Source organism: Helicoverpa armigera, chromosome 25 (assembly GCF_030705265.1).
Source record: "Helicoverpa armigera isolate CAAS_96S chromosome 25, ASM3070526v1, whole genome shotgun sequence".
Lineage (NCBI taxonomy): Eukaryota > Metazoa > Arthropoda > Insecta > Lepidoptera > Noctuidae > Helicoverpa > Helicoverpa armigera.
The window spans coordinates 8,893,724-8,913,626 of record NC_087144.1 but is presented as its reverse complement, the minus strand read 5'-3'; the positions used below and the strand labels follow the sequence as shown (position 1 = coordinate 8,913,626).

General features: G+C 38.5%; 1 protein-coding gene and 1 long non-coding RNA gene across 2 annotated transcripts; both read left to right on the top strand.

Moving 5' to 3' along the window:
• Nucleotides 1-919: 919 nt before the first annotated feature.
• LOC135118705 (uncharacterized) lies at nt 920-5,586 on the top strand. The gene is made up of 3 exons (XR_010277720.1): nt 920-1,329; nt 1,433-1,573; nt 3,012-5,586. It is a non-coding gene; the product is annotated as an uncharacterized LOC135118705 (long non-coding RNA).
• A 9,163-nt stretch (nt 5,587-14,749) lies between these two features.
• Nucleotides 14,750-19,004, top strand: LOC110376668 (nucleolar protein 9). The gene is made up of 7 exons (XM_064041344.1): nt 14,750-15,020; nt 15,555-16,422; nt 16,585-16,738; nt 17,135-17,263; nt 17,563-17,730; nt 18,232-18,387; nt 18,753-19,004. The coding sequence occupies exons 1-7, from the start codon at nt 14,822-14,824 to the stop codon at nt 18,990-18,992; spliced, it is 1,914 nt and encodes a 637-aa protein (XP_063897414.1). The 5' UTR covers nt 14,750-14,821; the 3' UTR covers nt 18,993-19,004.
• Nucleotides 19,005-19,903: the final 899 nt, after the last annotated feature.

Below are 19,903 nucleotides of genomic sequence, written 5' to 3'. Positions count from 1 at the left end.
TTGTCTGCAAATGATTTACGATTGCAAAATGATTGTACAGCAAACTACCGTATATACCAAAATCATCAAAATAGCAGACCAATCGCACACCAATCAAATGTCAATCGAATACGATTGGTCTTTTATTAGTAGCAGAATGTCCGATATGGTTAAAACTGCTATTACGATCATATTGCGATTCGATTTGTATTCGATTTTGACATTATTAACTTAGGAGAATCGGGGCCCTGTTTGTATGCCGATCGAGCGTGAAGAACAATTGAACGGAGTCAATAACTTTATGATAATGATGTTAACAATGTGTAGTTGTGTAAGGAGGTGAATAATAATAGGTTTACTTGTTATTTGTGAACGCTTTTACGTTATGCTAAACGTAGGGCAATGCCCTAATGCACTTGACATTGCATTTGGTGAACGTATTTTTACTCAATGAACATGATGCTCCTACGTAGGTACCCGGTATTTCTTTGCTAATTAATGAGTAGATTAAACCTTAAATATTTTTTAAAGCTAAGTGCATAGTTTAATTTACGTATTTTTGGAGGATTTGATGTTAATTTTACATTGAAGATAAATAACGGCACGATTAGCGACTGGTTGGGCGATCTTGGTGCTAGATTTCGGGTCGAGGCTTCAAGTTCGCTCCTTGCAAAAGTTAGATATGTTTCTGTCGGTAACAATTCTTTTGTTTTTAGGTAGGTACTTAATTTTTTTCAGAATTTCATGTGATTCCATGATATTAAGAGTACCTATGCCCCTAGTTTACTGTATTCTTATGTGATGCTACGGAGGTGCAGCACTGGTATTGTTCAGGCATAGTGCGAGCAATCTGATGACGGTAAATGCCACAAAAAAAAAACAAATTCTTCATTAAAGATCTCGCATTGTTTTTTTTTTTGGAATTTTATGACCTGGTAACTGAGACCTTTAAGTCAAGTCATTTTTTACACATAAACTTTATCACTTCACTTCACGACACTTAAATTGTTTTGATAGTATTTTTAATGTATTTGTATATGGGTTTATAACTGTTCTTGTCTTTTAATAACTGATCAAGTGGCGGCGGGCGGGATGAAGAATCAAACTTAATTTTCAGTTCACACAGTTCACTAGCCAACACTAGTCTGTCAAGTAGGAAGGTTTGGCAGTCAAAAATAAGATGCTCCATGGTTCCTTCTTGTGATTCACAATGGGGGCACGTATTACTCGTAATAATCCCAAGTCTAGCAAGGTGTGACGGTGCAGTATTATGGCCAAAGCGCAATCTATTTAACGTAGTGATAAAGTCTCGGCTAGCTTCTTTCAGTCTATTGTACCAGGGTCTAACAGGTAATCTTTCTTGAATACTTCCATACCACTTCCCTTTGATGTTTTGGTCTTTCTTCCACATTTCTAACCATAAATTATGTACATTTTCATTAATACATTGCAGGAAATCAGTCATCGGAATTTCCATTGCATTTCTAACATCAACAGCATTATTACCATCATATGCGATTTTATCAGCTATTTCATTGCCAGAGATGCCTCGGTGAGATGGTACCCACAGGAGCGCAATTTCGATATGCTTAAGGTAATACTGATAAATTATTTCTTTGATAAAATACAAAATATAATTAGACTTAAATGAAATTGAAAGGTTAGCTAAAGATTTTATCAAGCTTAGTGAATCAGAAACAATCAAAAAGTATTTACAATGATCAAGCTGACGAATATATAATAATGCCCTATAAACCGCATATGCCTCTGCAGTGAATATATTACAAGTATTGTGCAGAACAAAGCTTCGAGAGAATTTTGAATGTGAATCGTATATAGCAGCATGCACATAATCGTTCCCCTTACTGCCATCAGTATAAATAACATAATAATTCTTATTTTCTGCCAAAAACTGCAACATTTCAAAATTATTATTAATTGAATTTTGCATTACTTTAATAGGATGTGTAATACTCTGATAAGAGAAGGAGTAACATGGCCATGGGCACTGTTTTCTAACACCAGTAAAACTATTCTCTGTTTCCAGCAATATTTTGGATAATGTTGGGGAATTGCCACTCAAGAGAGAATTAGTATTTACAAAAGGTACAATTTTATTTTTTATTTTCTTGTTATTTGCAGCAATTAGCTTTAGACAGAATCTCCCTGCAAGTAGAATACGTCTCAAAATTAAGGGCATCAATTTAGTCTCTACTTCCATGGCCCTTATGGGAGTAGAGCACATTGCACCAGAAATTGTTCTCAAAGCTCTGTTCTGCAAGAGATCTAATTTATTTACATGAGTACTATTTATATACACTAGAGAACTATAATCGAAATGACTCCTAACTATACTTTTGTACAAAATTGACAATATTTTCGGGTCTGCCCCCCATGAAACACCTGCGAGACATTTCATTATATTTAAGCCTTTTAGAGCATTCTTTGATATGTATTTAATATGTTCCTCGAAAGTTAATTTTCTGTCGATTACTATGCCTAAAAATTTCTTTGAATTTACTGTGTTTATAATTTCTCCATTATAAATTACTTTTGAATTTGTATTTTCATTTCCAAATATCATGACACTGCTTTTGGAGGGTTAATTTTTAAATGCAATACATCATTATAGTAGTGGAATAGTTCAGACAGGGCTTTGTTGATATTGTCAATCGCAATTTCTACATTATAATTACTAGTGTACAGAACAATATCATCTGCAAACTGCAGAATTTCTACATTACTATTTACAAATTTACATATTTCACTTGTGTATATATTATATAGCAAAGGAGACAGTGTAGCACCCTGCATAGTACCTCTAGATGTAGATTTTGGACCATACAATGTATTATTGTGCCTTACATAGACTGTTCTATTTTTAAGTTAAATATCCATTTACACAGCTGACCAGGCACGCCCAACCTAGACATAACTTCTACAAGTATAGTCGGATCTAAACTGTCAAATGCACCTTGAACATCTAGAAATACACAAACAGTGTTTAACTTTCTATCTTTTGCATGTTTCAGGTCAAAGATTAAAGAAGTGAAGCTGTCAGCACAACTTCGTCCTCGACGAAATCCATATTGAACATGTGGAATGATGCTGTTAGATTCCATATACCAATCTAAACGATTTTTGATCATGTTTTCAAATATTTTCCCTAGACATGAGGAGAGTGATATTGGTCTATAAGAGCTGGCCAACTTTGCAGGTTTATCTGGTTTGAGTATTGGAATGACACATTGTGTTTTCCATGACTGTGGAATACGTTTACAATGCCAAAGGAGATTAAGAACATTAAGAAATATTTTTTGCGCAGATTCATCTAAATTTTTAATAATACAATATGGAAAATCATCTAAACCAGGTGTAGTGTCTCTCCGAGATATCAAACTCATGTTAAATTCTGACCATGTAAAAGGATGTAATAAAATTTTGAATTTAGATTGTCATTGTTTAATTCAAAAATACTGCCTAAATTATCAGAATCTTTTAAATTACTATTATCTGATAATTTATCTAGAAATGGAGAAACAAACTCATCACTGTATGATTTGTTGCCAGTTCTTATACCTTTAAACATTTTAAGATGATTCCAAATCTTACTTATAGGTGTAGTTCTATTAAAAGTGTTACATAAGTTATCCCAACCTATTCCTCTTTGTTCCGATATAGTTCTTTTCTTAAGCGCATCTTTTCTTTTGTAATCTAAATAATTCTCCATAGTAGACTCACTTCTATAAAGTTTTAATGCATTATAAGAGGCAATTACACTTTTTTCAAATGTCATTCCACCAAGGAGCTGGAGGCCTGCTTTTAAAATTATTTAATTTAGTGAGTTTAGGAATTGTCATCTCTTTTAAAGTATCTAATCGAGAACAAAAATCATTATAGGTTGAAATAGGATCATACAATTTTAGGGCTAAATCATTGAATATTGTTTTGGAAATAGTTTTATACTTTATCCAATCTGCTTTTTTATATATAAATCTATCAACTGGGGGATTAATTTGATATTTATCTATTTGTAGAGTAATCTCTGTTATTGTTGGATAGTGATAACTACCCATGGCATCATCATGCACAGACCACTCGCATATTGATGCGAGGTTAGCACTAACAAAGCTAACATCAATTGCAGATGGATTTCGTCTCGGGTTATTAACAGTTGTAAAACTACCATCATTCAAAATACATAAATCCAAGTCATCAATGATATTAAATAAATCCTGACCTCTGCTCTTAGTGGATAGACAACCAAATGCAATGTGATGCGCATTAAAATCACCGCTGATAAAGATGGGCTTTGGAAGATCATTAATTATATTACGCAGTCTGTTGATTCGTAGGTGTCCACTAGAAGGAGGACAGTATACACAAAGAATAGTTAAGCTACCATGCACAGTAGATAAGGACAAAGCAACAGTTTGTATGTCTTCATAAAATCTAGTGTTTAAAACTGTGTACTTTAAGTATGGCTTAATTAGTATTGCTACACCATTATGAGCGTTATTGGAATTTTGATTATAAATATTATATCCAGGTATTCTAAAATTATGATCTTTAAACCATGTTTCGTTAAGTAAGCAAATGTCAATATTTTGTTTTTCTAAGAATTGAATTAATAAGGGTTTCTTACTATTGGCACTCTGTATGTTATACTGAGCAATACGTAGCTTAGATATTGTGTGACTTGGATCCATTACTTTAGATTTTTAAGTAAAGTTTCTTTAATACTGTTTATGGTAGTAGGCGTATTATCTCCCTTATTACCTAGTTCCACCAATGTTTGCACCAGGGCCATGAGTACATCATTGCTGGCAACTATTTGTGCTTTGATGTCCACCTTAGGGACTTCCTTGGGTTTATTTACATTATGTACAGTATTATTTACAACAGGCTTATTTACAGAAGTATGTACAGACTTATTTACAGATGTATGTACAGACTTATTTACAGTTTTATTTACATTATTATCAACTAGTTTCATTTTTGGAGGTGAAAGAGGTGGAAATTGTGAAATATCAGTCATTTGTTGTTTTGTCATTGTTGCACTTGCGTAAGTAATTTTATTTTTCTTTTCTAAAATTTTGTTTAATTTAATTGGACACAATCTAGATATTGCCAGATGAGGCCCACTGCAATTGACACAGCAGATCTCTGTTGGTTTGTCACATACTTTATATAAATGCTCACCTCCACAAATGGAACATCTTTGTTTACCATTGCATATTCTAGCAGAATGGTTAAATTTGAAGCAACGGAAACATTGCTGCAATGGGGGGACATATTCAAATACTCGGTATGAAAATAAATCATATTGTACATTGTCTGGAAGAATATTTGATAGAAAAGTTATGCTAACTGTTTGTAGTGGTACTCGCTCTTGTCCAACTTTCTTTGTGAATCTTCTTACAGCTATTATTTCATAGATTGAAGACAGTTTTGTATATAATTCTTTGTTAGAGATGTTTGCTGGTACAAATCTGATTATACCTGTTTTTTCTATTTGCGCAGCCGGAATAAATGCTTTCAAATCATGTTTGTTAAGAAAAGCAGTATTATTAATAAAATTATTAGCAGTATTATATTGCTTGAATATTACCGCTATTTTATTCGCATTAATGCGCTGTATGGCCGTCACCCCTTTTATTTCGCTAGAAAATATGTGGTTAAGGTAGATAGGGCTCTTATTTCCTATTCTATCCTTATTGTTGGTGGCTTCAATGAACACTTTAAAGTCCACATAAGGTGCATTTTCTGGATATAGTCTTTTGTAATCTGGTTTGAAATATGGTGAGTAGTCAGTACGCTCACCGCCGCCGCCATCACCACAGCAGTCCATCGCAGTCCCTTCGCCTCCGGCCTCAGACCGGGGACGTTTATGTGAGGTGGGCGGGTTATCCCCGCCCCCCTCATTTCCCACCATTTTCACAGTTTTCCACACCTAGCACTTTTGTTTTAATTACTTTTACATAAAAAAAAACTAGCAAATGTTTAATAAAAACAAATTTTGAAAAAATCCTGAACCGCGCTTATTTAAAGTTCCCGCCAGAATCATCTCGCATTGTGAATATACAATATTTAATCTTTCCCGCGTTTCCCCGTTTTGTGAAAGAGATGGAAGATATTTCAGTTTCATTAAAAAGAAAGAGTCAGCATTTTTATGCTACTGTTAGATATGAATCCTCCTTGCTACCAACCTGGCCTGACCGGGCTGGTATAGAAGAAGAAATTATGAAGGACGGAAGCATGACGGACGTTGAAGATGTCACATCGTGATCTTATAATTAATTATCAATATTGTATTTGCTATTCAAAGTTGGCTTCTGCTAAATCCTTTGTAAGAAATAAACCTTACCAGGTTAAATGTTTATAGACGTGTGTTATTCATTTTCAAGTACCACTTCTGATCTGACCTCTAAGATCAGAAGTGGGATCGCCACGCGTTCTTTACCCTTTGCCATCTGAATCCAATAATTATTTATTTTGTTCATGAAATTTCACGTCAACTGTAAGTAAGTCTTATTTCTTACATTCGAGGGCATTCTCGTGAAAAACGACGAAACAGTTATAATCTCACGAATCGCGCCGCGACAATGTGAATGCTCCTCATGCGCTGGGTGTCATATCCTACAACATACTAGTACGCAGAAGCCCAGGATATGCGGATGAATTGGTCACGCAATTCAAGTCTTGGATAAAAATTGCGAGAAGAAAAGTGACAGCCACTGTAGCTTGTTTGTAAAACAAAAAGCGATCGGATCCTGGAAACACTGAAGACTCTCCACCAGCTGGAACTCTATCAGAGCGATATTACGAAGATTTTTTAAATAGCAGATTAGTGCTTTAGTGTTAACCCCTTGGATTTCTTTTCAAACATTTCGATTTCTTACACAGAATATCGAATATCGAAGGAAGTGGCCATGAACAGCCATGTTGAAGTCACAAGTTACACATTTATGACCATCATCTGTCCGATGTTTAGATTATGAATGGTGCGGATAGTGCATCTACCTCTAAAACTCAGGAATATATCTTGTTGTAGTAAGAGGTATAAATAAGCCTAGCGTTGAGAAAGAAGTGCTGTACATCATGACGCTACTTTTCATCACGTCGGCAGACAACTATATAAAAATGAAGCCTTATGTAGATTACCAACTCTTAAAACTATTTGAATGTTCAGTCTGATATATGATTTGTTACACTAAAAATAATTTTGAAGAGTAATTGCACAATGAAGATTTTGTGTTCAGTTAGCTGAGAGAATAGTATCGACGTGGAGTTCTTCATTCTTCGATAAATCATAGAGAAATAGTGGAAATTGACATACATTTTAAAATAACAAGTCTTGAGCGGTTGCTATGGTGACATGTCATGTTGTATTTACATGATTGCATTATAATTAATTGACTTATTATTCTGTTTCATGTGATAATTCGTTTTGTGGCGAGAATAATACTACATGCTGGGAACACGCATCCTGTTTTTCGAATAAAACAGCTCTTCAAGCTATCGCGAGGCCGCTCATATGCTTCGTGTGGAAGGAGACTACTAGCAGTAGGGCCGACCACGGTCCTAGCAAATATCCACCTCATTCTCTTCGTGTCCACGAGCACTGCCAGCCGATAGCTAGCATATAGTGTGACTCTTTGCGGTTATTATACGCGCAAAGGCTTAGCGCGACCAAACATGAGTCATGCATGATGTTTGTTTGCAGAGATATTACAAGAAGCATGGAGTGATAATGCCTGGTGAGATCAATCCAGTTCTTATGTATCTTATCTGTTATAAATAATTAAGAAATTCAGTCATACGCAACTATGGTAAATCCTCGTATTGGTTTGCAGTGCGCGACGACTCGGGTTCGATTCTCGAAATGCGCCTGAAATACTCGATTTTAATACAAAACCTACATATGTTTTGAAGTTTGCAAAAGTGTTTGCATAACAATGAAAACTGAAATAATGATGGCTAAATAGTAGAAGCAAAGAAATACATCTTCTACCTATCTGCTTTTGAAATGTTTTGGCTTATCACATTTAACTAAATGTTCTTACTTGCTTACAAGCTAGACTAGACAGAGCTCAATGAATTTGCTTCATATACTACCCCATTAATGACACTTTCTACTAAAAACAGAAATATCAGTTTGCTGCTACCATGGTATAACTACGTTGTTTTAGCCAATTGCTTACCAGTTTTGAGCAATAGCTTACCTATTAGATATGACGTACACTGACTTATAGCTCAGGCATGGAAGGCAGCGTTAATGTAAGATATGTTTAGTGGAAGGTATTAATTGAAATGAGTACTCCTAGTAATGGCAATGATTCTTAACAATCTGGAAGCCTGACTAACAATTAGGTACAGCTTAGTTTTCGCTTTCTTATTAAAATGATTATGTTCACTTATATTCCTTGCTAATAATGCATGAAAGTTCGTCAAGTAAATGTTTAAACACTCAGATGCCTGAATCTAGCCCAAAGCCTACTTCCTTAACCTTCTAACTACAGATATCGGAGATAAACTGAAACCAGAAAACAACGAGATTTACTACGTGAGAAGCACATAATTTGACGACGTATGTGCTGAAGTTTCACACTTCTTGCGCTTGCTTTATTGCTGCATGCTGTGCGGAGTGCCGCCGGTCAGCACATCGCGCGACATTGCTCGAATGATGAGAGCGAGTGGACAGTATGCCTGGTATATCATGCATTCAGGCGATCAGGTGATCTGTTTTATTTTTCATGTGGTTCTCAAGTTGAGTGCGCATTCGCCTCATTGATCTGGCAGACGCATAGCACGACTGCTGTGCAGTTTCGGGTTTGATCCCCGGGTCGGCGAATTTGTTTTTTTGTTAAAGATTAATTGGATATAATTTATTTAAGAACATCGATTTTTAAATTTATGGTCAGAAGTGACCGAACGAAAAGATGTTCCTTGGTATTATTTCTGTTACAGTGCACTTACACGAGGACGTGTAAAGCGCAGGATGGCCGCGTTGGCGCGGCCCACAGCGCGGCCCAATATTGCTGGCTAGTTCCTTGTTTGTGGTCATCATGGTGTCGTAAGATGGCAACGTCAATTGAATCACCATCGTGACCTTTGCCATTTATAAAAGATGATTAACACTGCATACGTGTCAATTTCAACCGTTGATGACTTATGTTTGCTTAAAAGTATTGTACTGTAAAAAAAAAAGAAGTAGCATGAGCTAAACGTAACCATAACGTAATGTCTGTTGTATTATGAGCTTTGTTGGCACGTGATTAGTAATGATGATATTTCGGAGATTGACTTTATCACTATTTTGATTTTGTGTGTCAAAGTTATAATTTAGTCATGGATTTATTTCTTTCAAAACTTAGATCCTTCAAATGAATGGTCAGCAGTGGCCGAGCGAAATGTATACTGTGCTTGAATGTTTGTTCACAGAATTGTACACGAAGACGTGTAATGAGCAGGAGAGAGGCACACGAGGCTGCGTTGCAGTGAGCAATGTTTTTGTGCCAATGCAGCTGCTGATAGCAGAGTACCAGTGCTGCTGATAGCAACGTACCAGTGCTGCTGATAACAACGTCCCAGTGCTGCTGGCTGTGCTGCGGCGTGCTAATGTTGCTGCCTGTATCGGAGCGTGCCAATGTTGCTGCCTGCGTTCATCATCAGCCTATAGCAGTCCACTGCTGGACATAGGCCTCTCCAAGTGCACCGCACTGAGATCGATTTGCGGCTGCTCGCATCCAGCTCCTGCCAGCCGCCTTGCGCAAGTCATCACTCCACCGTGCCTGAGGACGTCCTACACTACGTTTGCCGAGGCGTGGTCTCCATTCTAGAACGCGTTTACCCCAACGGTTATCGGTTCTTCGGCTAATATGGCCAGCCCACTGCCACTTCAGCTTGCTGATTCGGTGGGCTATGTCGATGACCTTGGTTCTCTGACGGATTACCTCATTTCTGATGCGATCCCTCAGAGTAATGCCGAGCATAGCCCTTTCCATAGCTCGCTGAGCGACTTTAAACTTGTGGACCAGCCGTACCGACAGTGTCCACGTTTCGGCTCCGTAAGTCATGACAGGTAGGACGCACTGATTGAAGACTTTTGTCTTTAGGCACTGTGGGATCGACGATGTTAGGACTCGACGTAGCTTCCCAAATGCAGCCCAACCCAACTGAATTCTCTTATTCACCTCGTCCTCAAAGTTGTTTCTACCTAACTGCAATGTCTGCCCGAGGTATACATATTCCCGAACAACTTCGAGAACTGCTGCCTGCGTTGCAGTGTGCCAATGTTGCTGGCTGTTTGTGTCTTGGTGCCTCTTACAAAAGTTTATTAGAACGCCACTACGTCCGCTGTGGCGATGGAAGTGGACACCTCCTCAGCTTTCTTTGATAGCTGCGAGACAATTTGACAAAGATAAGGACTTTGAAGACGTTCGAATGTACATGAGTCTATGTGTGCGTGCCGTGAAAGGATGTATGAATATTGATGTGAAAAAGTGTTAATCTAATTGAAGGATGCATGAATATTGATGTGAAAAAGTGTTAATCTAATTGGCCTACTTTCAATGACTGATTTTGACCTTGACTGTTATTTTAACTTAAAAATGGACTTTTCTTTGATTTTGACCTTGAAATACCCTACTATACCGTACGAGATTACGGCTCTTTGGTTTTCTATACTGGTGGTGCTAGTTGTCTAGACCACTTTGAGAACGTATGAATGTACGGGTCTCTCTTTATACCGTGGCGGTGTTACTTTGGAGGCCGCTGAGAGAACATACGACGGTATGGGTCTCTGTTCCACGTCTTCATAGTATGCTACCTATAGCTTAAACGCGTGCCTATGCTATGAGCGTGTGTAATGACAAGCAAACTGGGAGCCTCTGTCATCGAGAACATGCGACGGCATGGGTCTCTGTTTCTGAGTGGGACTATTGTTTAGACCACTGGGAGAACATACGACGGTATGTGTCTCTGTTTCACGTTGTCATAGTAAGCAACCTAGAGCTTAAATGCGTGCCTATGCTATGAATGCGTAAAATGACATGCAAACTGGGAGCCTCTGTCACCTGGCGGTGTATGGCGAGTGATGGAAGTCCGGATTCTGTCATTCACGATGCACTTTTTTTTTATTCGTGTTTAGTCTGAAGCTGGTTACTACCATAACACCTTTCAATATGCCTTTGCCTGTGGGCGCTTGAGTGCACACTTGCGCCAGTAGAAGTAAATATGGAAACCTTTTTTTTGTTACCCTTCCTTTTCTCAACATATTACATACTTCAGACTTATACACAAAAACGACTACTACGAGTAAATTACTTATACCTTGCTTAACATGTTTCAGATCATGAGCAACATGTCGGTGACTAGCTTATGGGGAGTTGACCTGATGCTGAAGAGGCGAATAATACTGCTGGCGAGGACGCCGCAGGGTCAGGAACGGCCGTGTTAGATATGAATCCTCCTTGCTACCAACCTGGCCTGACCGGGCTGGTATAGAAGAAGAAATTATGAAGGACGGAAGCATGACGGACGTTGAAGATGTCACATCGTGATCTTATTGTTAGCTGCCAGTAGTTACAAAGAGGGCAGCAGAGACGAGCGACCATAGACACCTCGCCATTCAGCCGTTCATCTATGCTTGGAGGATTCTTTTTTCGAACGTCGTTATGACAAGACATGTTATAGTTTGACAGAATGCGATTTTGCCGCGTTCTTGACTAATCTTAGTTGATTTTCATGTTAAAACCATTTCTTGTAATTTCCTCGTTAAACAAACCTGCTTCTGGTTTTTAAGATCAGAAGTGGGATAGTCTCACTCCCACTATAAAGTTTTTGATTTCAGTTTCAGATTCATTGGCACTTTTATTAAGTACGACGCGGTGTAAGGATATCCGCCATTACCGAAGTTTTTGCCGTTCTATTTTATTTTGTAATGGATTGCAGTGCGTTACATAGATTGGTAGATTCAAAATGCTATGCAGGCGGCTCGAGAATTGCTCGAGCTTAGTACGCTGATGCTGCTCTCGTGTGTTTTGGGTGGAATGAGTTTCTGCCTATGTATTGCTGTGGTATCCGTGAACAACATGCCTTGCTCCTACTATGCTCCAGATGTTATGGGAAGAATTCTGTAATGTACCTACCTGTATGTGAATGGTGAGATCAATCCGATTTATAGCCTTTATGTAATACATGTCTTGTAATCCATCTTGGTGGTTTATTGGTTAAAGACATACTGAATGTGTATGAGAACTTGAGTTAGATAACTAACAGGCTTACTATGTAAATGAGCTCAATAATATTTATTTCTAAACTTTCTGCTCATGAGAGTTTCAACAAGTACCTACACAGAAATATAAGTTTACTGCTTTTGTGGTATAAATGCACACTGATTTGATATTGACTTACTCAAATTGTTTTCATTGAAATGAAATAGTTAAAATTGTGCATCAGGCTCTAGATTTTGGTGCCATTTTACAATTTACAAATTGAAAGTCTGTTTTCAGACCTTAGTTTTTATTTTCTTTTACTGATTATGTAATTCGGCATTAATTTTTGATGTTAACTAATGTTCAAATCTGTAACATGACAATGCTTGAGAGTCTGTCAATTGAACATTTGGTTACCTTAGCCAGATGCTTGCTTGCTTGTCTTTTGACTACAGGTATTGAGGATAAGCCTAAGCTGTGTGAGGTGATGGTGCAAGCGCTCCAGGTGCTGTGTCGTTTGACATAGTAAGAGTGCTGTGACACTTCATGCTCCCCGGGTGCTGTGCTGCTGCACAAGCTTTGGATGCTGTACGTAGTGCTGACGGCCAGTATCTCATTTGGCATACCCCGGTAATGAAAGCCAGTGGATAGCAGACCTGGCATATCATGCTTTGAGGTCAGGTGATCTGTTCTATTGTTTTGATTACACATCTGAAGTAATTATGCTCTTAGCTGTATTAAGTGGAAAAATGTGTAATAATGTACCAACCATTGGTATTGTCACCTATGAGTATTCTGTGTAGCAAAAGCTGAAGTGAAGTTAACTACACGTAACTTATCAAACCGTAATGGTAGTTGTGTTTTCAGCGTTGCTGATACATGATTAGTAATAATGATATTTCTGAGACATAGTTTCAAAGTTATGCCTTGAATTTATTTCTTTGAGAGCGAAAAGCTTTCCAGATTTTAATGGTCAGAAGTGGCCGAACGAAATGTATGTCGCAAGTGCTTGTTCGCAGACTTATACACGAGAATGTGTAACGGCCGTGTCGTGGCCCAAGCGCTTCTGTGCTGGTGCTGCTGATTGCGGCACGAGCACTGCTCTGCCGGTGCTCCTGGTCGTGGCACGAGCGCTGCTGTGCTGGTGCTCCTGCTGGTTCTGTTGGCTTATGCCTTCCGAATAGTCTGAGCCTCTGGCTTATGGCTTCCGAATAGTCTGAGCCTCTGGCTTATGGCTTCCGTATAGTCTGAGCCCCTGGCTTATGGCTTCCGAATAGTCTGAGCCTCTGGCTTATGGCTTCCGTATAGTCTGAGCCTCTGGCTTATGGCTTCCGTATAGTCTGAGCCCCTGGCTTATGGCTTCCGTATAGTCTGAGCCCCTGGCTTATGGCTTCCGTATAGTCTGAACAACTGGCTTGACTATGACTTGCCTTGACCATGACTTCCGTATATTTTGAGCCCCTGGCTTGACTATGACTTGATTTGACTATGACTTCCGTATAGTTCGAGTATTTGTTCTTGATAACATATTTCTTGCGCTTGAGTGCACGCTTGCACCCACGGTTTAACTAATAAGTAAAAGTAATCGTATTTCTTCTTACAACTAATATGTTTCAGCTTTACACTCCAAACCAGGTTAATAATTTACATGATTTCTTTGTATGTTGTGTGTTTATATGTGTACAACTAATATGTTTCAGCCTTACACTCGACACACTTACACTGGGTGGTATACCAGTGTTCTGTTATTAATTTTGTATCTGTTAATTGATTTAAAGTTGATGTTATTTATTTGCGAGTCACTGATTGGTATACCAGTATTCTGTTATTCATTTTGTACTTGTTATTTGATTTCAAGTTGATGTTATTTATTTTTCTTTCTTTAAATGGATTAGTACATTGTTTGAGGTTTGTAAGTCCTCGAATAATTTTTATTCTGAAAGTGTCATGTGTTCAGAAAAACCGATGATGACCACGATAACCAATCGAGATTTAAATATGACGAAATTGAGCCAGATCCAACTCGCTTGTTGAATGTGCAGGTGTTCCGAGACTCAACCAGGCTCACCCAGATCCTGCCGAGGACGTCAGGGTATCAGGAGAGGCCGTGTTAGCTGCCAGTAGTTACAAAGAGGGCAGCAGAGACGAGCGACCATAGACACCTCGCCATTCAGCCGTTCATCTATGCTTGGAGGATTCTTTTTTCGAACGTCGTTATGACAAGACATGTTATAGTTTGACAGAATGCGATTTTGCCGCGTTCTTGACTAATCTTAGTTGATTTTCATGTTAAAACCATTTCTTGTAATTTCCTCGTTAAACAAACCTGCTTCTGGTTTTTAAGATTATAATTAATTATCAATATTGTATTTGCTATTCAAAGTTGGCTTCTGCTAAATCCTTTGTAAGAAATAAACCTTACCAGGTTAAATGTTTATAGACGTGTGTTATTCATTTTCAAGTACCACTTCTGATCTGACCTCTAAGACTACTATTCCTGAAAACTTTGTCACGGAACGCTTCAAAAGTCAAAACCGCATGAGTTTGACTTTGACGTTATAATAACCTCAAAACATCCATGTTTTCGTTTGCAAAGTGCAGTTGAGTGCATAATTTCAGCAAAAATGAGTGAAGAAACCGCAAATAATGATCCAAATAAGAAAAGGACCAGGAAAAAGCGCAAGAATTTTCTTGCAAACGCCAAGAAATATGCAAAGAAAGGTCAAATGGGTCGCGGGACGAAGATTCCTGAAGAATTGTATCAATACTTCGTTGGTATCCTAGATGCCATGAAACAGGGCATTCAGGATAAGGAAGAAAGACGTAAGTTCAACAGCAATAGTTATTATATACCAAGATTTCTTAAAAATAAGTATTACTTGCTTCTACCAGTATTTCGGTCAGTGGGTCGTCTTAGGGGCGGGTATTTCGTGTGAATTTCTTTCCGCACATGGTACAAAAGTACCTTACATGTTATTCTGGTATATGAGCATTGTAGCGCGGACCTTGTCAATTGCCCCTCCGCGCCCCTCTAGGGTAAGACGCGCGCCGGCTCGCTACCGAAATAATTAAAAGTGGAACAGCCGCGCAGCTTTTGCGGCGCGCGCGGAGAGCCGACAGTGCACGAGCAACCGCGAAGCACGACGCATGCGCTCCGGTTGTTGACGGACGCCCGCGTCGCTCGCGTGCCGGTGCTTAAGCTCCCTAATATATATTGTATTGTGTTTTTGTGTACGGATTATACTATTTTACCACCAAACGTTTTTTCAATAAAAACTCGGAACGAAGCCCAACTATAGCATCAAGAATATAAGCTATATTTGTTAATTAACTAACATTACGAATTTTACATTTCAGATGCATTAGTAAACAATGTACTAGAGCGCACAAAAGGTGAAGAACACAACGTAGTAGGCAACCAGCTCGGTTGTCGAGTCATAGAACTGTTGCTACCCTTCGCCTCAGCCGAAGACCTGGAACGGTTCATCGAAGTACTCTCTCCGGACTTACGTAAACTTTGTGCGGATAACTTCACCAGCCATGTGGTGGAAACATTGTTAAGGGTAGCCTGTGAGAGAGCTACAGAACATTTACAGACAGCAGAAGAAAATAATGAAGTGGAAGAGGTCCCTAAGAAAAAACCCAAATTAGAACCAAAAACAGAATCTAAATTTACAGAAGAACATATACAAAAATGCCACGAATTTACTATAAAAATATCAAAATATGCTCTGAACAATTTAGAAGATTTTGTATGGGATCAATACGCAAATCATATTTTACGTAGCGCACTGAAATGTTTAAGCGGTATCACTTTACTGCCTGGGGAGAAGCCTAAAGTTAATATATTCAAACAAACAGTTGATGACGGGAAGGGAATACCACCACATACAACGAAAATGACTTACAAGAACGTTCCCGATGAATTTAAGGAGATAGTCAAAGAGTTTGTGAACCGTTTGTCAGCATGGCCTCAGTTTAAAGACTTACCATATCAGAATATTACATCAGGCTTGCTCCAAGTTATGCTATACGCTATAAAGAATGTTGATAAGAATGCTACGAAGGACTTGTTACGGAAACTGTTGGATGAAAGCTTTGCACCTGAAGATTGGGTGGCAAATGGTGATGATGATAAGAAAGATGTTAAGGATGCGGAAGGTGATGACAATGCGGTGAAGGCTGCTAATCTACCGCCTGTGTTTGAGTCTGAATCTGCTGTGAGGTGAGTTTCAAATTATAACATTCAATCTTATTTTAGATGTAGGTCCTGTTAAAATACCTTGCTTTACCGTTAAACATTTCCATTATAATTCACTAATCTTGTTGTTACTTTTTATTGTTAAAAAAACCTTTTCTTTAACTACCTTTGAATCACTTTTTGCAGACTACTAGAAGCAGCTCTGTTCGTATCTAAGAAGAAAACGTACACTCAGATCTATGCTCGCTGCTTCATCAACCGGCTGGGACAGCTGGCTGCGATGCCCATGCTCAACTACACGGTGCAGCGGCTCATAGACAACTGTGACGTCAAGGAGGAGGTGAGGAGATCATCATCATCAGCTCCTGAGCCTTTTACCATCTATCTTGGGGTCAGCTTCCAATCTAACCAGATGCAGCTGAGTACCAGTGTTTTATAAAGAGCGACTGCCCTATCTGACCTCTACAACCTAGGCTACCCCCTTGGTAAGACTGGTGTCAGACTTACTGGCTTCTGACTACCCTTAATGTCTGCCAAGGATGTTTATTGACAGCTGGGACCTACAGTTGAACGTGATATCCGAAACACAGTCTGTCTAAGATATACTTGCCTGACCTGGAATCGAACCCATGTCATCATGTAGACTGGATATTTTAACTGCTTATGATTCGGAATGTATTTATTTATTTCCAAAGTTCACTTAACAATAACTTTCTTATTGATTTAATACTCGCAGTTCGAGCCGATGTTCGAGGAGCTATCAGACCGCCTCGCGGCGCTGCTGTCATGCGGCAACACGGGGGTGCTGGTCGCGCTCGCCAAGGCCTGTCTCCGACTCAAGGCCAAGCAGGCGCAGTTTATTAATGTGAGTTGTTTTTTAGTATGTCATTTATTTGTTCGACAAAAAGTGTTAAATTAAAAAATAGAGATTCAATAAAATTAGGTTTCAACCAAGTCCCGCAGCTGGAAACTACTGCCTATACACAGAGAAAATATAGCCTGTTACTTGGATATAGTGTTGTATTTCTGGAGCCTTTGTGGTACAAAGAAATATCCAAATAAGAGAAGAAATACAATCAAAGCATTGATTACACAGAGCCATAAATTATACTATATTAAATGACTAAATTAAATTACTGATAGCATCTATCTTATAATCCACAGAGTCTTGAAGTAGCCCTAAAGTGTAACTCTCCGGACAATCAGAAGTACTTCTCTGTACTATGCTTGCGGTTGCTGCCACTTGACCGAGTTGACCTGAACGCTTTGGATAAGGAGTACTTCATCAATGTGCACGGCTCTGTTATACTGCAGTGTATACTGGACTTTCAGGTAAATATCATACCTAAATTTTTGTCTAAAATTTCATATTTAAAGATCGAAAATATAATGCTTTATACCTACATCTTCTCTCGTCGTCGTGTTATCGTGTTTGTTTGCAGTGCTAAAACTGTTAAATTAATTTTCGTGTGGTTCTCATGAATAGATAGCAGAATTTTGAGGTGAACGGAATGTTTGAGTATTTACTTTTATAAAAATCAGAAAACATTGTTTCATTGATTATTTTTATGATTTGACTATTTATTTCTAGAACTGCTATTTGAATTGCTTTTGAAAAACTATCCTATGATTAACTCTCTTTGAATCTCGTTTTAAATAAGTAAACAGAAAACTAGAAGCTGACTACAAAGTGAATACAAGACTTGATAAATAGGAAATAAAAAGAACGTAATGAAACCAACTACCAAACCTATTTTTTTATTTATAACCTTAATTTTTACTCAACCATCTTTTCTTACCAATATTCACTACTTACACCTTTTATTTCCCCAGCGTCCAGCAAAAGCAGTAACCGGTCTCCTCGACCTGACGGCTGAGCAATTGATGGTGATATTCTGTGACGCGAAGGGCTGCCACGTGGCTGACGCGCTGTGCAAGGGACAGTGCGTCGGAGTCAAGGCACGGGACAAGCTTGTGTGGAGGCTTAAGGTGGGTACTCGGCATGTAACTGTGCTGGTGCGAAGTTGGCTGCAAGTAGCTTCATGATAGTGGAAACTAGGAATAAAATACTGATGATGATGATGTCTTCCTATTCGATTGCCACGGCGGCTGTTCTCATGTAGAGATTAGCCAACTGCGCAGAACATATAGTGCACAAGCATTTGCACTCATTATCCCTTCACTCTCGTAGCCCGTTTTAGCGTAAAACCTCAACAAACAGTTAATTTCGTATTCGTAATTCAGTAAGGATAAGTGCAGTATCTATTCTGATATCATTAGAGTTGCTAATCTATGTGTTTTTGGCAGGTAATGTCAAACACAAAACCTAACTTGTATCATTCCCACAATTTCAGGGATATTACCAAAAGTTAGCGCTATCCCAGTACGGTTCCCGCGCTTTTGAACAGATCTTCAACGTCGCTTCTGTAGAACAGAAGGTGAAGTTAATGAACGAGCTCGCGGACAAGAGCAGTCTTCTGAACAGTACCCCTTACGGTCGGATATTGGCTGCGAAACTTCAGCTCGATGTATTTAAACTGTCGCAGAAGAAGTGGGAAGATACGTGGAAGAAGAAGGATGCTGTTAATAAATGATTTGCATAGAAATCTGTGTTTTTACTGCATTTTTCCACCTCATTCGTAATATGGTGGTCTGGAATTTAAATAAAGTTTTGATGATAGTTGATCTAATGCCCGGTTTACACTTTGTTAAGTTAACACTGCAGGTGATTAGTGCAGGTGTTTAGTAATCAAGGTGTGAACGGAAGCGTAAAGTGATTAGTGTTAAGTGATACGTGCGATTAGTACTTATTGATTAGTGCGAGTGAATAGAATCAAGGTCTATTTTTGTTGTTAAGTGACTACCCCCTCTCAACTTTTCTACTACCCTCTCTCGCAATTTGCCTGTACTAATCAGTGTGTAAATACGTGTGTGTTAAGTGCGCAGTGTCAAGTTCAAAGCGAAAATGAAGTGGACGGAACAACATACTTTATAATTCGTACAAGAATACATAAAGTTTGAATGCCTATACCTACAATGTTAAGTGCGCAGAATTTAAAAACAAACAGTTGATAGATGCGGCCCTATTGAAACTGAGTGAAGCGATGGGAATTCCCGATTTCAAAATTGAGTTCATTTTCTATATCAGATACCACAACAGATACAATCTCCTTAATTATTTGTCTCAATACTAGGCGCTGTTCATCTACCATTTCTAGACACACTATGCACAACGCACAGTACCACTATGAGCTTCTTCCTAAACACTGTGTAAACGGAGATGGAAAAGATTACTTAACACTTGAGACTTATCGCGTAAAGTTAACGCTTAACACTTATCACTTCACACTTCGCAAAGTGTAAACCGGCCTTAAGCTGTGGTATAAGCTTGCATCACAATTTAAAGTTTTCACCGAGAGAGGGCGCTGTTTTAAACAATGGATAGACCCTTTTCTAAGGGCAGATATATGAAATTAGCCACATGTAGGTAATAAAACCACGCAAA

Coding starts and splice junctions, on each gene's coding strand:
- LOC110376668 (XM_064041344.1), top strand. CDS start 14,822: ATGAGTGAAGAAACCGCAAATAATGATCCAAATAAGAAAAGGACCAGG. Junction 17,264..17,562: donor AGCAGGCGCAGTTTATTAAT/GTGAGTTGTTTT, acceptor TATAATCCACAG/AGTCTTGAAGTAGCCCTAAA. Junction 17,731..18,231: donor AGTGTATACTGGACTTTCAG/GTAAATATCATA, acceptor TTATTTCCCCAG/CGTCCAGCAAAAGCAGTAAC.